The sequence below is a fragment of the Monopterus albus genome, unplaced genomic scaffold (assembly GCF_001952655.1).
Source record: "Monopterus albus unplaced genomic scaffold, M_albus_1.0 scaffold69.1, whole genome shotgun sequence".
NCBI classification, from domain to species: domain Eukaryota; kingdom Metazoa; phylum Chordata; class Actinopteri; order Synbranchiformes; family Synbranchidae; genus Monopterus; species Monopterus albus.
Window position 1 is genome coordinate 1713163 of NW_018127949.1, and position 18988 is coordinate 1732150.

Sequence of the window (18988 nt, forward strand, 5' to 3'; positions counted from 1 at the left end):
GAAAGAGAAAGAAGGAGACTGTGAAACATGGAAGAAACCAACTGGAAAGCTTCATCAACAACAAGAGAAACAACCAACATTTAAGCAAACTGAAGATTCTGAAGGCAAATATCAAAATCACTACTTCTGGATTGAAGCTGCCAATAGGTTATCAATAGCCTAATTGATTCTATTTAATTCTAAATAAATGTTAGAGCCCAAGTTTAAGCTGGTTAACCAAATAGTGACAGAGTTTGGCTTATTTGCAAAATATGTCAGTCCTGACGTAATGTTGTAGGTTGTTGTCGTCTATTATTGTAGGTTTTATCGTCTTGCTCCAGCACAGCATATTAAAAAAGCATTTTACATTTCACTTTATACAATTTGATACAGACGGACATAAAGGTATTTGTTTTTACTCTAAATTTCTCTGAACATTATGAAGCATAACAGTCATAATGTAGTTCACAAAATCTACAAAAGTGGGACAGAGGGAGGGACTTACAGGTGCCACAGCCACCTCATTGATAAGGAAATGGGAGAGCCCAGCAGCCTTGTGGATGATTCTCTCCTGACTGAGAAGGAGGCTACTGGGAGCACGGGAGAGCCCAGCAGCCTTGTGGATGAGTCTCTCCTGATTCAGGAGGCGGCTACTGGGAACACCAGATGGGTGATCCGACTCAGATTCCACGACCAGCTCTCGCTGCAGTGACAGGATACTGCAGGCTGGAAACAAATGATGAGAAAATGTCATGGAGGAACAATGGCAAGATCTTAGACCGAGGAGACTAGAAGTCAACTGATGGTATTACTGAAGTCAACAGGAAACAATCTACTAAACATTACAGTCACAATAGCTATCTGAACTTTTCAAGCTTTCCCTATACAGTGTGAATCTTGGGAGAGGACAGCTTGGAGAGTAATGCAGCTAAATGATAAACAACAACAAGCTGCTGACCCAACATACCAATGATCGCATCAGAAATGAAGACATGGAAAAGGCCATTGCTGTAGAAGTTGAGCTCAAAAAGTGCCTGTACTGTTTGGCTGGGTGCGATAGTGAACTCTCCATTGCGATTTGCACTGCTGGTCACAATTACACAGTTTCCCAGGAGGTGGAGGGCACGCATGACCACATCCTCTGAGTTCCCTGAAAAGCCCAGGTCAAAGTCCCGTGACAGGATCTCCTCCTTCATGTTGAAGAAGTCTTCCACCAGCTTGGACAGCACCACCCCCTGGAACAAAGTGGAGGAAAATGCAGGCTTAACAAACCTGGGCAAAGAAACATGGATCATGTCCAGAAATTGGTGATTCCATAAACTAATCAAGGCCAAGTACAACAAAATGACTGCGCTTAATTTTGTTATATACAGTATAAGATTTGCCAGTTCCTGAGGACAAGAAGACAATTTCAGTAACTGGTTACCACTTTCACCCACTTACTTCAGTGTGCCTGCAGAGGGCAGAGGCCCACCACTAATGTACAGAGGTGGAGAAAGAGTATGCAGAAAGAGGGTGATCTCTAACAGAGAGAGACATTAATTACTACCATGCAGAGGTATGTGACATTTGGATCACCTTGGTGTAAAGGAAGGGAGCATCATGGGAAAATAGACAGATGAACAGGAATAAGTGAAAGAGAAAGGGGAGGTGGTGTAGACATTTTAGGAACAGAAGGAGAAAAAAGTAGACTGTACAACATGCAGCAATACATCAGCAGGAGAGGAGGAGAGAACATGAAAGACAGCTAGACTTACCTGTCTATGTCTGTACAGCAGCAGACAGGCTATAATATGGGTAGACATGATCGCTGATGACTTGTTAGCCGCTGTCAGGAAAGATTCATAAAAAGATATAATGAGCAATACACAACAGAAAGGTAAGAATGTAAAAACAAAGAGTTTTGCAACTGACTAGTCTTAGCTATGTCTGAAAGTAACACCACACAGCTGGAAGACACATGGTGGAGGTCAAACCTCAGCTTTCAAAAGTGGCACTATCCAAACCTACAGTATTTATGAATCATTTTCAAGACTATAACATGATTACTATGCTGCACATCAATAATGAGCAGAGGCAAGGCACACAGTCGAGACTAGTTATCACAAAAAACTATGACTCACTGTATGCTCTAACAAATATTTTACATATTACAAACGTTATTCACTTGGCATCTTGCTGGCTTAAAATATCTCAGTCATAAAAATGTGTAGAGGCAAGTTTGTCAGGTAAAATTAGGAAAAGGTTTCTTTCAAACAGCACAGGGTAAAAAGGAGTTCATTATACTAATATTACATTAGATGAACAGAAGAAAAAAAAATACAGGGGGGAGTGCACGTGTCAGACATATGGGTTACTACAGGTCATCTTCAAGCACAGGGCTACAGCATTTGTGAGTACTGCACTCCTTCCCTCCTCTGCTTCCCTGTCCTCCCCTTTATCCTATTGGCTCAGAACAACATGCCATCCAGCTGGAGGCTTTGTGATTGGCTGAGGGACAGAATAAAAATAGGGCAGGCACAGGAGAGCTCAGCTGAATGAACTGGGAAGAACTGGTTTCTGTAGTGCTACCTTGGGGCAAACCACTCTGAGTAGGGCTGGGTATTGTTCCAATATCCAGTATCGTTGATACTGGTACCGATATATATACACACACACACACACACACAAACACACACACAAACACAGCTAAAAATGCATTTTGGTACAGATAACTTTTCATTTTTCAAATCCTTGGCATTTTTGTGTGCTTAAAGCAGCTTCATAACATAAAAAGATCTGTAACATTAAGATCAATAAATAAAAATGCAGAAAAGCATTTTTCGATACTTGATGGTATTGAAGTAAGTTGATCGATGCCCTAAAATTTCAATACCCAGCACTAACCCTGAGTGATGTGAAGTGGACTGATGCTGTGCTGTGTTGTGTTGGATTTCAATTAACGGAAGCAGTATGATGGATAGTATTTCATGAGACCCGCCTTTGCTCCAGTAAATAGGTGCACCTTTAACATCAGATAAAAAGGAGATACTTGTGGCTAGAAAAGATGAGAGAGGGGTGCTTCTATGTTCTCTAACATTTTAAATAAATGACAGGTGATTGGCTAAATAGTACCAAGCCACATTTAGCTGAACACTGCATTCTGGTGAGAACACTGTAAGAGATGGGTCTGTGATGATTCATGACCTTGGGCCACGTGTCTACTTTATTCACGGTCTCATCTTTCAGTATTATATGTCAACAACACAGAAGCTCCACTGTCACTTGTTAAGAGCTTAACACTGAGATCTTGGTGGCAATAGAGTTGCAGGTATAGTTTAGCAATGCACTGGCTGTGCGGTTGTGAATTTCTTACTGAAGAGGACATGCTTGGCAAGGTTGTTAATAAGTTGTCGTCTGTAGAGGTCATCAGGCAGCCCTGGGTTCATCTGCTCCTCTTCCTGCCCCTCAAACACAGGAGCATCAGGCCTGGACAAAAAAAACAACAACTCAGCATGTACACATTGTCTAACAATTATCTCATTAAACAACAATTTTAAAAAGTGGTTGTCCAAACAAACACTACATCACCTCATGAAGCATAATGGAAAATGATAAAAACTGCCAATATATTATTATAATATTTAAATGATATTTTGGCTCTGAAAAACACGGCTTGAGCCTCCTCTGTGTACTACTTTCCTGTGGCTGCACATACAGTATTGTTCAAAATAATAGCAGTACAATGTGACTAACCAGAATAATCCAGGTTTTTAGTATATTTTTTATTGCTACATGGCAAACAAGTTACCAGTAGGTGCAGTAGATTCTCAGAAAGCAAACAAGACCCAGCATTCATGATATGCACGCTCTTAAGGCTGTGCAACTGGGCAATTAGTTGAAAGGGGTGTGTTCAAAAAAATAGCAGTGTCTGCCGTTGACTGTACAAACACAAAACTATGTTGTACAAATGTTTTTGTTTCTAGGATTTAGCAATCCTGTGAATCACTAAACTAATATTTAGTTGTATGACCACAGTTTTTTATAACTGCTTCACATCTGTGTGGCATGGAGTCAACCAACTTGTGGCACCTTTCAGCTGTTATTCCACGCCATGATTCTTTAACAACATTCCACAATTCATTTACATTTCTTGGTTTTGCTTCAGAAACAGCATTTTTGATATCACCCCACAAGTTCTCGATTGGATTAAGGTCCGGGGATTGGGCTGGCCACTCCATAACATTAATTTTGTTGGTTTGGAACCAAGACTTTGCTCGTTTACTAGTGTGTTTGGGGTCATTGTCTTGTTGAAACAACCATTTCAAGGGCATGTCCTCTTCAGCATAAGCCAACATGACCATTGTACTGCTATTATTTTGAACAATACTGTACATCCAACTCATGATGTCATTGTAATATAACACTGTGATGTTGTATCCAAAAACAGAAATGCAAAACTCCCAACTTTATCTGAGACACTTGAAACTTGCGTGTAGTAGTGGAGGCTATCCATCATGATATTTTTTTTTTGTCTTTCTGTTGTATGTGCTCATTGATATCCTTTTATGTAACCTATAAATTTGTCAGTCACTTGCCAGATGAGTAACAAAGTAATCTGCACCAGCTTCTATAGCCCTCAGTGTGTGTAATAAGAAGAGAGGGGGGTTCAGTTTGATGAGTCAGAAGTCACTTTTAGCACTGCTTGTTTAAGAAAAAATGATCGCGCCAATTTCCTGCTACAATATTCTGTATAAAAGGTTGGCATGGGGAATCAGTGTTGACCTTCCTTTATTCCACCATGAGAGGTAGTAGAATTGGTGCAACCATTCTGCCTCAGCCTCTGTGTAAAAGGGGTGGTATGTGAAGTTTTGTCGAGGTGCTGTTTCTGCGATGCCCTGTCAGGGGATTTAAATTTTAACGCTGCAAAAAGCAGCATCCATGACAATAATCTTTAACATGTTGTACACTGTGTTTTTAAGTTCGGTGTAAATAGGCAAAGTCTCAAAAAAAAAAAAACCCAATGACCAGCTTAATGCCAATATAGTGGCATCTCTGTCTAAAATAAGCCAGCGCTTTTACATTGAACCCTACCAAGTTGAACAAGTTGCTGCATGGATTGTCATTCCATGTAATTTGAGGTTTCTGTTAAAATGGGGAGTGAACCTTAATTCAGCCTTACATGCAAGAATTTTATACTTACCTTTATGTTTGAAATAATTACTGATTTGAACTGAAGTACAGGTAATTTCCTATTAATTTACCGTTTCTATTCTGAAGCTGTGGCTGTTTCTGCTCACTTTTACGGGTTTTGTTTTGTTTTTAAGCTTACTGCATAATCATTTCATAGCTCACCCAGCCATGTTATATACTGTATGTTCCAAACAGGATAGGCTACATCTGAAGTGTTAAGACACCCGCTGCTGGACACTTATGAAACAGTATTTGCAATGTGCATCCAGGGGGGTTCATTTGTATTCTGAACAGACCAGCTGGGATGAAACACTTATGGACGTACTGTATTGTATAAATATACAGCATCACTTTTATTATGAAGGGACAGCGCTAAACTGAAGAGACCCCTGACTAAGCTAACTCAAGTGCTGTGCTCAGATGTCAAATAACCTGCTGTGAAGTAGCAGGAGGTAGATGTCAGGTTTAGACACGAGGGTTCATATTATTACAGGTGGGACTGTGGGACTCTGCTTAGTGCATGTGCAAAGATACCACTGATGTTTAAAGTGGAGAGTTTGTCCTTACTGTACAGAAATAATGGTGGGCATCAAGGTGTGTTCCAGGGACACTGGTGGTGGAACATGGCGGCTCCTCTGAGTGTCCAGGTACTCCTGCATTTGACACAAAAGGTTCACTACAAATCTAAACTAAATGAAGTGATAACTGGGTTTTGGTTATGGTCCGTTCTAAATTTATGTCTCTGGTCATTACTTTATTAAGCTTTTCAACCCTTCTTGTGCATTCAAATCAAGAAAAACACCCAAAATACCTGAAATCTAATAGATACTAATAATGGACCTAAGACATAATGGTGTAATGCAAATGTTTACCGCAGTGCATTGTGGGTAGAAGGTGGGGACGACAAAGCGCGCTACTGCTACAAGCAGTGAAAAAGTAACGTTAATGTTCATTCGCATGGACAAATGACCAGCAAAAACATCTCAAAATGCTTCAATGTTTTGATGGCCCCATTTCTGATTGAATCTATCAGTTTGTGTCGCCTCTTGCTGTCTCGTAGTGTGTGTTATGGCATCCCCACCTTTCACCCACAAGGCACCATGGTAAACGTTGCATTACATCATCACGTCTTAGGTCCATTACACCTTTTCATTACCCAGCAACACATGTGGCCATGACAGTCATAGCTGTCTTTGTATAAATGCTGATGTATATAGATCTGCAATGAGTCACCTTTAGGGAGAAGGGCTGGTTGAAGTCAACTCGAACACAACCATGGTTCTTCCTCAGCATCCTGAACACTCCACATGCTATTCCCCACAAACTCTCATTCTTCTTGGGTTTGCCCTGTAAGGTTCAAGTAGCACATAGTTAACATTTAGAAGTGTAATGCAAAAATAGAAAAAAAAATGTATACTGTGTGATTACACAGTTAAAGCAGTCTATACATTGACCCCATTTCATTACAACCTTCCTTCAATTCATTTTGAAGTCATAATTTCAAAACCAAATTATATTGTTTTATTCTGTTTGTTTGGTTCCAAAGCACACACAAATATGACCATACATCATCCAAGCACTTACCAGCTGCTCGCTATTGTAGTTGCCCTCAATAATACGGTCGTAAGAGATGCCAACTGGCACCACCAGTACGTCTGTGATGGACCCGGTGCACAGTGCGTCTACCACAATGGACAACATGCCTGCACGCGCTGGAGATGGCTTACCACTGCGGGAGCGTGTACCCTCCAGGTACACCTCCAAAAACTGTTGCTGACGCAACAACTCCTCTGTGTACTGAAAAGAGATTGATGAAACAACAAGAAATCTTAAAATGAGAAGGGCAAATAAAGGCACATGAAAAAGGTGGTAACAGATGTTAGAAATGACAAAATGTGCAAACACTGAATGGGAAAAAGAATATTTTTGCTTAAAATGTTATTTGGTGCAAATCTTTGACATTTTAAAAAACAATAGACTCAATATTGAGTGGAAGTCATGCAAAGTGAAGGCTGTGCAGCTGCTCTACTGTATTTGCCTCAAGGTTGTATGCCTCCACCAAGTAGTTAAGTATATGGGAATGGGGTGGATGTGTGGTCACTGTGCCCTTGATTTTCACCATCACAATCTAATCAGTTCATCCTTGCATCCATGTGCTGAATCTGAGGACATTATCTTACGGCATTCTTGAGATATCGTGTTCACCAGCATGGGACAAACGTACATGTGGATGGACGACTTGTAAACATAATTCCTATCACCAGTGCTGAAGCATAATGAACAGCGTCTCCAAATACACTGCAGGGAACCAGGCAAGTGCCAAGCCCAAGTTTTGAAACAGTCTCTCCCTAAGTACTGTTTAGTATGTACACAACTGCATCATGCTGTGTAGCCAGAGAAGAGAAGCTTTGTCTGGAAATAGACTCCAGTCTGCTGTGAAGCTGACAACATTCAGGCTCAGCTTTCACCAGTGTTAGAGTAGTACATGGCTTTTTCTATTGCTTACACTTCTTCCACTAAAGGAAATCAGCTAATGACATTTCTGTGAGCAACAAAAGGCGTGGCAGATGAAACTGTAATCTTCTACCAAATTAAAGTACTGCTTGGTCCACTTTCCAAAACTGTAGCGGCAAATTTGTGCACTGCGTGTAATAAAATACTGGAGGCACAACGGCTAAAAAAACATGTGGGTCATCATTTTCTACAGCTGCTTGTGTCTTCAGCTGATAACTGTAATCTTTCAGGCACAATGCTATCTTAGAGGAATTCATATGCAGCCTCTCCCTCTCTCTCTCTCATTATTCTCAACTCTCTCCCACAAACTCCAAGCATACTAATGAACAGCAATTCATAATTCTGATAGACTGGCACAATGAAGTAAATCCACTAAACAGCTAAGCTATTTTGTCAACACACCGAGTCTTTGGGCTGCCAAGTTTCTTATAATAACAAAGCATTAATATTCACATTAGTTCTCCTTCAGGATTTCTCATTAGCCAAAGCTGTTAAGGCACATTAACCAAATACTAAAGTTGGACAAAAGGTTCATATTCCATTTTAAACAGTGTCTCTAATCACTGATGCGGAAACACAACAGACATTAAGATGTTATACTGACACAGCTTAAAAAATATGCAGCATAAACAAAACAGTTTGACAGTTGAAAGGTAAAACAATGTTTAATTTAAATTATCCCTTCACAATTTTACACCAGACTCCAGCAGTCACGGGATCCCAACCTGTGACCATCTCTAGCCTACACTTCTACATATCACATGATACCTTATTTTGTACCTATATTTAAATTATTTGACATCAGGTCCAAGTGAGTTAGAGGCTAGAAAATGTAGAAATTATCTGGATCTATGTAGGTCATACAGAGAAGAAAAACAGCACAATTCAGCCAAATGCCAACTTAGTTTTATAGTAAATGTTACAGGACTGTTACAGTCTACGCTTCCTTAGAAAGTGTGAAAATATAATGCTGTGTATTACAGTGAGCTATAGCTCCTGAAGCTACAGTAAACCTATAAAGGAAAACTAGCAAAAGAGAAAAACAAATTATTGCTGGGTTTACGTATTATAGTAGCTTTTAACTCTGTGAGTCCATGAGCCAGGAAAGAAAAGTGTAACCAGAGAAAGCATGAAGACAACCTACAGTTACATAACGACACACTGGGGAAAAACGCTATGTTAACCCAGCCTTTACTGCAGGTGATAAATTGACTGTTGGGACTTACTGCATGCAAGAGTGCTCTGTACAAAAGGTCTTTCTTCCCGTCCCCCGTCTCCTCCATTTTTCGTCGTATGAAAAATCCTCCCAGTTTACGGATCAGGGTGCTGAAAACAAAACAACTTTTATCAAGTGAACTTGCTACAAAGGCATCAGATACAAACATGAGGTTTCATGGGTATTTTACCTGAGGATAGGGATGCTTAGGTTGTTACCAGCAGCGATGTGTGGGGCTTTGATATTGTGACAGAACAGGATTAAGGTGATGAGCAGGTAGTCGATGTGGGACTTATGAACAGGGAGGAAGACCATGGGCACATTTTGCTGTAAAGACAAGCAATAGATGATTTTAAAATAAACACAGTTCTCAGTGCAAACCAAACTTATATGTAAAAGCTAAATTTTATCTTCTAATTTGATCTAACATCTCCATTATTAGTGCACTATAAACTTACTATTTATCCATCAGAAATGTATGTATGTGATGATCAGTATTTAAGACTGCACTGATAATAATAAACATATAGGCAGGAGTAAATATGTCTGCATAAATAAAAACACAAACGTTTGTGACATGTATGAGGTGTCTGTTAAGACATTGTGTGACACCTGTCACACAATATAGATGAAACCTATATTGTACATTTTGTGCAGCATGCTGTGACGGCTGAATCCATTTTCTCTGTGTGTGTAGTTGTTACTGACTTCCATAGCCGCTTTCTTGACCATCTCCATCTGCCCCTTGTGGATCTGGATGCTCCAGAAGAAACCATTAAAAAGCCTTAGGAGGACCCATCCTGTCAGCCTGGAAAAAAAAAAAAAGTGAAGCTGTGAACACACACACATATCGTAGCATTCTATCAGGTGTACTATTCTACAGTAAAATAAAAGAGATGGCAGCACAATGCAAGAGCGTTCTCAGCGGCTTTGGTACCTGATGAATGCCGGTGAAATGTTAGCCACCATCTCCTGCAGGAAGGCCCTGGCTTTCTGCTTCAGTTTACTGACAGCTTTGTGCTCCTGGCCAGGATGGCTGGCTGCAGCGCACAAATCTGTGGCTACCTTAGCAACAGTACTCTCCACCCTGCAATTGACAAACACAGAGCACAAGGCTGCATCCTCAAGTCTAAGAACACCATCATTTAAAGCATCTGCTGCATTTCTCTTATAAGATTTGGACTTAACCTGGTCACTTTATCTGCAACTGTAATTAGCTGTTTCCACTTTATATTCCACTGTATTTTAATAACACTAACATTGCCATAGACTGGTGTTTTATTCTCACAAAAGCTACTTATGATGCTTTACCATGCAGTGAAACTTTTTCTTTACTACAGTTCCTACATGTCTCCTTTTATGTTGTCGCCTACCTGCTGTTGTTGAGCACCTTGTCCACCACGTTCCTGGCGAACATGTCCTTGTGAACATCTCTCTCCATGACAAACAGAACGTAACTCAGCCTGCGTGCCAACCAGCCCCGTTGTCTGTATGAGTGCAAACACACACACCCACCAATGAATACAGAGGAACATCTAAAGAGCATTAACTCTCAAACATACTGTTTGTGAACATAATACTAGTTCATGCTGTTAGATGTTTTGAATAGAATATCTGATTTAGTGTCTGAAACACACCTTTTCAAATGTCTCTCTCTCTCACACACACACACGCACACACACACAAATAATTTAACTGACCTCAGAAATGACTGTCAGGAATATTAAAACAAAACTTGTGTTTGGTTACATCGATTTCCAAGGAATTTAATACATTACAGACAGCTCTGACAACAATGACAATCTTTAACTTAAAAAAAAGACATGCTGAGGTCAGTTTAGTTAAACTTTACAGAGCTTAGAAATAATACAATACTGCTTGTGTTAGACAAAAGCAACTCTTCATTTCAGCCCATTTCTGCTCTGAGATGTCTCAGTCTACACGCCAATATGATGCAGAATAAAAACTTGATATAAATTTATTCTAGTTTTTCCCTTGAAATTTGGAGCATGATGTCAAACAGCCTTCACTAAGTTACTTGTGATAGAGAGACGGCGTTCTCTTCTATCAAAGTTCTTCTAATCAAAGGATCACCTTGGACTTAGAAAACTCAAGGTGTCTCGATTTACACCAAGCTTATGTTTATATTCATCCACGTTGAGGTATTACGGTGTCTCACTGAGGCCAGTCACTGGATGCATGTGTCCAGTGTCCACTGACAAACACTTTAAATTATTCATCTGTCCACCTTTCCACTGTTTCACATTATTGATTACTTTTGATTCATTGAAGAAAAATGTAAAACATTTCATCATAGTTCTCATTATCAAACATTACTTTTTACTTAGTTTTAGTTTAATTTTCACGTACTGTGGTGTTATGCAAGCTAGACGCTGGGAGGGAGGGAGAGACTGTATCAGGCACAGGAATGCATGGGAGGTGCGACAAAGATGAACGGAGCCTGAGAGGATATGTGGCCTACCATATGTTTTCATTTTAAATGATTATAAAATACTCCTTCTGGTGACAAAGAAGGCTACAGTATGGGTTTTGAACTGCTTTTTGTAATGTTTCTCTTGCTGACATGACTGACTCAGGCACACTGCTGGAAAGGAGGGAGCAAAAAGGAGACTGAACTAAGAGACATAATACATGTATGTTTACAAATGAACTTGGGTTTTCAGTTTAAACAAATAGTCACATATTATCATTCTGATAATGTACTGAACTGTCACAGCTAAGGAAGGATGTTAGGTTACAGTAAATGGACTTTTCTGCATTGTTTGTACATATGTTTACATTTAGGCCACAAATGTACTTTAGCCGCCAAACTTTGAACTTCATGTGGGGCCAGCGCTTCTGTTGACTTAAAGCTGTTTAATATACACAGGCCAGCACCTGTCTGTAGTGCACTGACTGTACTGAGCAGGAGGAGTTTCAGTTCTTGCTCGTCACATGGTGCAAGTGGCAATTTAAGGGTCTTCTGATGCCACAACAACAACATGTAATTTTAGAACTTTGTTCCTCTTTTTTATGTCAATGGACTGCTCAAGAGCAAAATACTATGGAAGGGAAGCGATACTTTAACTGAGCTACCTTGTGTGGGTCTCATTGATGTAGATGACATTTCGCAATCCTAGAGATGGAATACTGGGGTTGAACAGCTTCTCCTGTGACAAAAACAAAAATGATTATCAACAAGAAGACAGTGCTGAATCATCAACATGCCTTCAATAAAAAGCCCCAAAGACAATAATGGGTTAACTAATTTTGAAATTAACATATCCTGGTATATTTTAATTGATTTACTTGTTGACAAGCACTTGTATCATTACAGAGCTTAACAACCTGGGCCCACCAATGTGACTTCATGGTGAGTTACATCTGGTTTTGCCTTGCTTTATTTTTTGTTACACAGTAATTCTTGTGCACACGCCTCCCTTTTGCAACTGTAACAACAATGCAGCGCGAAACTCCCTCCCTAGACTGTAATTCCAACTAGTGCTTCACACATTGCTTTGAAAGAAATAGGCTGAATAAGTTAAAAGCCCAGTGTCTGGGCTGCGGCAACACATTTTGATCCTTCTGGATCTTCTTCCTAATTATATACAATCACATTGGAACAAATAAGAAACAGAATCTGACTAGAGTCTAGCAAATGAATTCATGTTAGAGTTAATTAGTGGTGTAACTTTACCCAGCTCTGTGGTGTACAAGAGTGACAGCAGCGGCCCACGAAGGGCCTCTTTCTGTTCAGCAGACCTTCCTTCCACGTGCTGGCAACACAGCGTAGGACAGAGGGGCTAGTGCTGCGATCCTTTATACACAACCACACACACAATAAAATTATTATAACACCATAACAAATCACCTAAAATCACCTGAACTGTGGAAGAACAGTGCACTAAGATTAGATTAAAATCTTATGATTAGACATTATCAATAATCAATGAGGATCAATTGTTGATGTGTGTCTGTGTCTTACAGAGTCATCACTGGGATGTTTCCAGCGGTTACACCACTGCTCTCCATTGTTGACTTGCAGCAACAGACTGTCTGACAGCTCCATGTTCTCTGTTGTCCTTTGCTCTCCCTCCAGATCACATCACTAGCTGGCAAGCTGGCAAGACACAGGGATAGGTCAAGGTTAGACTTGAACTAAGTTTAATACAGCCATCACTCCAGGTAATCTGCAGGTTTTCATATACTAAGCAAGTGTATTATCTACCTGACAATATTTAATCAACTTTTTACTAGGTTCATATTTCAAATAGACCACATGGAGCATGACTGACAAGCCAAGGGTGTGTATAACTTCTAGTGTACTTGCAAGCAATATTTAACACCTTATTACTTTAAGATCAAAAGATTTTTTTTTTGCAAAAGGATCGTGCGAAGAGAATATAACAAATGTGGCATTGCCCCAATCGGTTAATTATCAAATTATAGTCTACTGGAAACATGCCACTATGAAATTTTAACGCTAGCATGAGGGTAGACAGCCGAGCTCCCTTTCAAACTGTTAGGTATTTTTAGTCAGATAGAAATTAGATAGATACTTTATGTATTAGAAATGTTTAGTGGAGATAGGATGTCTAGTTAGACTGTTAAATGCTTAGGCCTGCTTATGAGTTTCTACAGGGTACATCTGGTCAAGGATAACTAGAGAGAAGAGTTGATGACTGTCAGCAGACAGGGTGTTTAATATTATTATTATGACGTGTATAACTGTAGCCTTAGCCATAATATGTTCTTATGTTTAATGTCATGACATGTCACTAGAGGTCGTGTGAGAATGTTTTTAGTTACACACACACACACACATTGATTTACTTCATGTTTTGACTACTGCTATGACCAGCTGCAAAGCTGGCAACAGAGACGTCTCGGTTGACGTTTCTGTGTAGTATGGGGCTAGCCCAACCGAGGGGATATAATGTATAGGCCTGGTGGGTTCAGGGTCTTTCATCTTACATCTGCCTGCGTGCAGTTTGGAGGTGCAAGATACCTGAGCGTGTAATGTTAATTTTACCTGTGATCCTTTGAATAAATCAGCACTGTTTTGAAGTTACTTGGACTGTCTCGTCTCTCAGAGTCGTTATGGTAAAAAGTACCGGGTACAACAAAACACATTTGATTTATCTTTAAGATGACAAAAACAGCGTGTTCACACTGTACAGGACTAACCTAAGACAGGCTAATCCGCCTTACACACCGCAATCTGTCTCCTGGTCAAAGCAGGTCAAACAGGAAGAGTCGTTTTGTCGACAGACGGGGTGAGCTGACAACCGGCAATGCAGACAACAATGGTACAAACCCCTGTTGTGCGGGAGCGTGATTTCCATCTCGGCTATACGGCAGCGCCGTTGTGTTTAGCTAAAACCCTAAGCCATACCCTTATAGTACCCCGTTAAACGACTTCACTTTCTCATTTGTGTCAGGTTAAACCCTGTAGCGCTAAGTACTTTCTCTCACTGCGTCTGGTTCATTCATATGGGTTCACTGAACAGCAAGCCACCAAACACGAGGCAAGAATCCGACGTAAGGCTTCGAGGAATTCGTGGTTACCGAGAATGGTCCTTCTAGCCTAGCGTTAGATGGGTTATTGAGCAAGTGGTTAACGTTGGAATAATTTAGTTTATGTAACTAGCGGACAAGCAATCCAAGGCTAACCTAGAAGTACGAACCCAATACTGTCAAGGTTCCTCTTGGGCTCAATGTCAGTGTAAAGACTGGCTATACCAGTAAAATCATAGTCGCTGTTTTAGCTTGTACCCATCACAAAGATGCCAACGACCGGGTGAAGCTAATGCTACCATGCAGATAACAGCACACGCGCCGGCGATGATCATGTAGCTAGCACTACTCGCTCGCGAGAACGAAATCTCACTTACCTGTGTTAAGCTGACTCATAGCTCAAAAATAGACTCGTCGACAAAACTGCAACGAGTCATTGAGTGCTCATTTAATGCCTCTGAGTGTTCGCACACGAGCCAGCCACAGTCTCCTCAGAAAAATGAACGGCACAGCTCTGCCGGAGATGTCTGACTGGAGCACTGTTCTGATACAGCAGACCTGCCCACGGTGTCATTCATCCGGTATCCAGGAGAGGGCAGCACTGTCACTCTTTCACTACAACCACCTCCTCGATCATGATTGCGACAATGGAATAATGGCTCTGTCTAAAACAGCTGGATTCGAACGTTTCTGGACAAAACACACAAAAACAAACAATTAAATGATCATATAAAACCTAGCAATATAATGAAAATGGCATTTACACAAAGAACAAATGATATAGAAAATCAGTCATTCAAATGTGAATGTAGCGCGCCCTCCAGCGGTCAGATATTCACAATACATTTTATTGGTGCATACCACTGTGCAATCATGTGGGGGAAGCGATCAGCATTCTAGGTTTGACTTTTAAAACACAGCAACGCATACTCAAGACATAAATATATTCATCATTTAAATTACTTTTGAGTATTTGCTGTCACGACTTAGTCGATCTCGAATTTGTGACACTACCACAAATGAGTCACCCATTGCGGTGGCTATAATGGTAGGGGCTGAGGCACTCTGTTTCCTTCGTTTTTATCAAGCTAGCAGCAGCCATGAGGTAATCCATACGTTTGATATTTAAATGTGGTTTTATTATGAGAAAACGATTTATAGTGATGTTTTTGTTATTTAAGACAAAAAGAAAGAGGCATGCTCTCTGTACGAGGCATGCTGTCTGGAGTGGTCGCCTGTTTCTATCAGAATACACGTAGACCTAAGTTACATTGGTGTAGCTACTAACATAGCAAGCGAAGACATGTCACAGCATATTCCTGAGCACAACAGATCCATAGCGGCAAGTTAGCCTGCAATAGCGCAGTCTTTTAGCATGGTGTGAATAGGACGAGTGAACGAGTTTAGTCGGTACCCACACTCAACAGCAGGCTAAAGGCTATTACCTTGTCAGGCACTTCAATTTGTTTTTGTAAAACTAACTCCCTGTTAAAGGCGAGACTGTAGTTAGCTGCATTTGGGGCTGTCGCTCACAATGTGTTGCAAAGTAAAATACTGTACATGTGAATCAAAGTAATGACTCCTATAACGTTACCCACAGTTTATGCTAATCCAGCAATAAAGTGTTATTGTGCTACTAATGTACTTTTAATTAGGACTTGAGTATTGTATACTTTGGTATTGTTTGAATCATTTGTTATATGTATTTAACTGTATTTTTTCAGTTGTATTCTAGGTTTTAAGGAGTGCCAACTAAATATTTGCTAGTAAACTGTGCGTGGTGGATTGATTGTTTCTGCATATATACTTCAGTGCTGAGTTGTGTGGTTAATTCAAGGAGTGTCAGATGACATGACAAACTAATACTTGCCGTAATACACATCCTGCAAAACTAATATGGTTGCTTTGTTTTTCCAGCATGCTCAGGCTCCAAAAGCGCTTGGCGTCCAGCGTCTTGCGCTGTGGGAAGAAGAAAGTGTGGCTGGACCCCAACGAGACCAATGAGATCGCCAATGCAAACTCTCGTGAGTTGTATACTTTGCATATGTCAGTGCTCTCTCTCTCTAGTTTTATGTGATCTGGGGCCCCTTAACCAGCGGGACTTCTGTCTAAGAGTCTATATTGAATTATGTGCACCAGGCCAGCAGATCCGAAAACTGGTGAAGGATGGATTGATCATCAGAAAACCTGTGACGGTACATTCTCGCGCTCGCTGCCGCAAGAACACGCTGGCACGCCGCAAGGGACGTCACATGGGTTATGGTGGGTAAATGACTGCAAACTAGTCCTTTTCTTTTTCTTTAAATTTACTTTAACACATTCTGTACTGATCCTCTTATTAAAAATGATTTAGTAGTTATAGAAAAACAATTTATGTAAAAAATGGTAGCAATATGCCAGTTTCAATCTAATTTACTGATGTAATTATTTTTACTGTTTTTATAACTATTTTTCTCCTGCCTAGGTAAGAGAAAGGGTACAGCTAATGCTCGTATGCCAGATAAGACGGCTTGGCTGCGGCGCATGAGAATCCTGCGTCGTCTTCTTCGGCGCTACAGGGAGTCCAAGAAAATTGACAGGCACATGTAAGTGAATCACAGTGCTCATTGCCGAGATTTACATTAGCAAGTGTGGTGGTTTTAATTACAATTTCAAGGACAAGGCTCCTAGCCTAGAAATGTTCTGAGGTAATTTTGGTTTTCTGCAGGTACCATAGCCTCTACCTGAAGGCCAAGGGTAATGTCTTCAAAAACAAACGTATCCTTATGGAGCACATCCACAAACTGAAGGCAGATAAGGCTCGCAAAAAGCTTCTAGCGTAAGTTGCTCTTTTTCATTGAGATTTTTTGTTTGTTTTTTTTTTTTTTGTAGGGTTTAATTCATTTTATTTAATGTTCTGCCGTAGCGTAATAAGCTTTGGGTCTTTTCTGTTCAGGTCTGTGTGATGTTCATTGTGATACTATAAAATGCATTTACTTCTGTCCCCCACCTCCTTTCCAGTGACCAGGCTGAAGCGCGCCGCTCAAAGACAAAGGAAGCCCGCAAACGCAGAGAAGAACGTCTCCAGGCCAAAAAAGAAGAGATCATCAAGAATTTGTCAAAAGAGGAGGAAACCGCAAAGAAGTGAATCCAAACAAATTTCGTTTTATGATTACTCTTTTGGTCGTTAATAAAATTGAATAAAAGACTGTCATTGTTTGGTGATTGTCTGCCTAATCTCAGCTGTAGTCTTGATGTTAAAAATAAATTGCTGTAATGTGAAGGGATGCAAGGTACAAATAGAGGAGCACTGTTTGGGTTGTCTGTCCTGTTCTGTAGTGATCTCATTTCAAAGCAGTAACTTCTCTTAGACAGCTTTTGTCAGAAAGCTTTTTTAAAGATGTGACTTAATTGAGACCATTTCTTTGTCATAATTTATTCCTGAACAAAATGAGTTTGAGAGAAGAGTTTGGGTTTGTATTCACAACAGTCCAACAGGTGGCAGCAGAGTACCAAATTTTACCATAACATCAGACATCAACATTTATTTAAAGTCCTCCAGATGTTTAAAATACTAAAATATATCCAATTTAATACTCAGTCTAGTTTGATGCTCATCCTAGGGGCTTGATGAGTGTCCTGAGCACTTTTGTTCTATAACCACATCAGCAGACTGCTGTCAGACTGAAAGATGGGCAATTTCAAGGTAAAATAGTGTGAAGGATACTACACAACCTAACAGTTAATAGTGATTGATCTTTATAGCAGAGTTGCTATTTATACCTGGCACTGCTTCCAGTTTTTCCTCTCCTAATGTGTTTTCAGTTGTGTGTCTATTGTGTGTTTGCTAGTCTTTGTGTGTCAGTGATCATCTGTGAATTATTTGTCCACCTAACTGGGTGAGAAAGCATTAGGCCAAGTATCAGTCACTTTGAATTAAGTTTGTAATGACAGCTGAAATTTGTGCATATTTTTTACTTTTTAGTGTGGACAATTGTCTTCTTGTCTGTTGCTGATTCTCCCACGCTGACATACAAATGATCTCAATAAATGAACTTTTATTTTGAAATGATTTAGCTTTTAATACATTTAGATAATTTTTGTCATTTTTTTTCTGAAGGAACAAAACCACGGCAGCTTAAATGACTAAGTCACACCAGCCACATTAAACCTGTGCTGCTGACGTTCCAGTCAAGTCATTTTCACTTCTTGCTCAGGCCTTGAAGGATTCCTTTTTCTCATGCTCCCTGGAGAAGGTGTGACTGAAGTGTTGGCTGATGCATCCATTGCTAAATGGTGCAAACAGACTGATTTATGTGTGTTTGGATATCAGAAAAAGAATTAAGATCTAATCATACAGACTATACAATAATTGAGATAATATGTGAAAAACACTGGTGCTTTAGTGACTTGAATTTAAATGACTTTTTGCTTAAAAATCTGATGGCATATGGTTACATATATTGACATACTATAATCCATGTTCTAGAAATATATGTATTTAAGATGACCTCTTATACACTGGAACTAAAAACTCAAAGTTGAACCTCCATAGTTTTCTCCCACAACTTGCCCCGAAGAGTCGACTTCCTGCTCAATGGTGGTTGTCTT

At 40.1% G+C, this 18988-nt stretch overlaps 2 protein-coding genes across 2 annotated transcripts in view; one reads left to right on the forward strand and one right to left on the reverse strand.

Moving 5' to 3' along the window:
- Positions 1–15088, reverse strand: part of gpam (glycerol-3-phosphate acyltransferase, mitochondrial) — a 17862-nt gene extending 2774 nt beyond the window's left edge. The window contains exons 1-16 of the mRNA XM_020605303.1: positions 14776–15088; positions 12867–13001; positions 12579–12698; positions 11978–12051; positions 10255–10368; positions 9819–9968; positions 9590–9689; positions 9072–9208; positions 8892–8991; positions 6736–6948; positions 6385–6498; positions 5719–5804; positions 3335–3447; positions 1737–1807; positions 947–1214; positions 485–705 (exon numbers count right to left, since the gene is read on the reverse strand). Coding sequence (XP_020460959.1) covers positions 485–705; positions 947–1214; positions 1737–1807; positions 3335–3447; positions 5719–5804; positions 6385–6498; positions 6736–6948; positions 8892–8991; positions 9072–9208; positions 9590–9689; positions 9819–9968; positions 10255–10368; positions 11978–12051; positions 12579–12698; positions 12867–12950 — 1965 coding nt within the window. The 5' untranslated portion in view covers positions 12951–13001; positions 14776–15088. The remainder of the gene's footprint in view (positions 1–484; positions 706–946; positions 1215–1736; positions 1808–3334; positions 3448–5718; positions 5805–6384; positions 6499–6735; positions 6949–8891; positions 8992–9071; positions 9209–9589; positions 9690–9818; positions 9969–10254; positions 10369–11977; positions 12052–12578; positions 12699–12866; positions 13002–14775) is intronic.
- Positions 15089–15316: 228 nt separating this feature from the next.
- LOC109963010 (60S ribosomal protein L19) lies at positions 15317–17586 on the forward strand. The gene is made up of 6 exons (XM_020605237.1): positions 15317–15503; positions 16316–16422; positions 16538–16660; positions 16863–16983; positions 17106–17216; positions 17399–17586. The coding sequence occupies exons 1-6, from the start codon at positions 15499–15501 to the stop codon at positions 17523–17525; spliced, it is 594 nt and encodes a 197-aa protein (XP_020460893.1). The 5' UTR covers positions 15317–15498; the 3' UTR covers positions 17526–17586.
- The last annotated feature ends 1402 nt before the right edge of the window (positions 17587–18988 follow it).

Bases quoted from the DNA above. Each gene is read 5' to 3' on its own strand.
- LOC109963010 (XM_020605237.1), top strand. The intron at 16,423-16,537 runs GTGAGTTGTATA...TATGTGCACCAG, and splicing joins GATCGCCAATGCAAACTCTC to GCCAGCAGATCCGAAAACTG. The intron at 16,984-17,105 runs GTAAGTGAATCA...GGTTTTCTGCAG, and splicing joins AAGAAAATTGACAGGCACAT to GTACCATAGCCTCTACCTGA.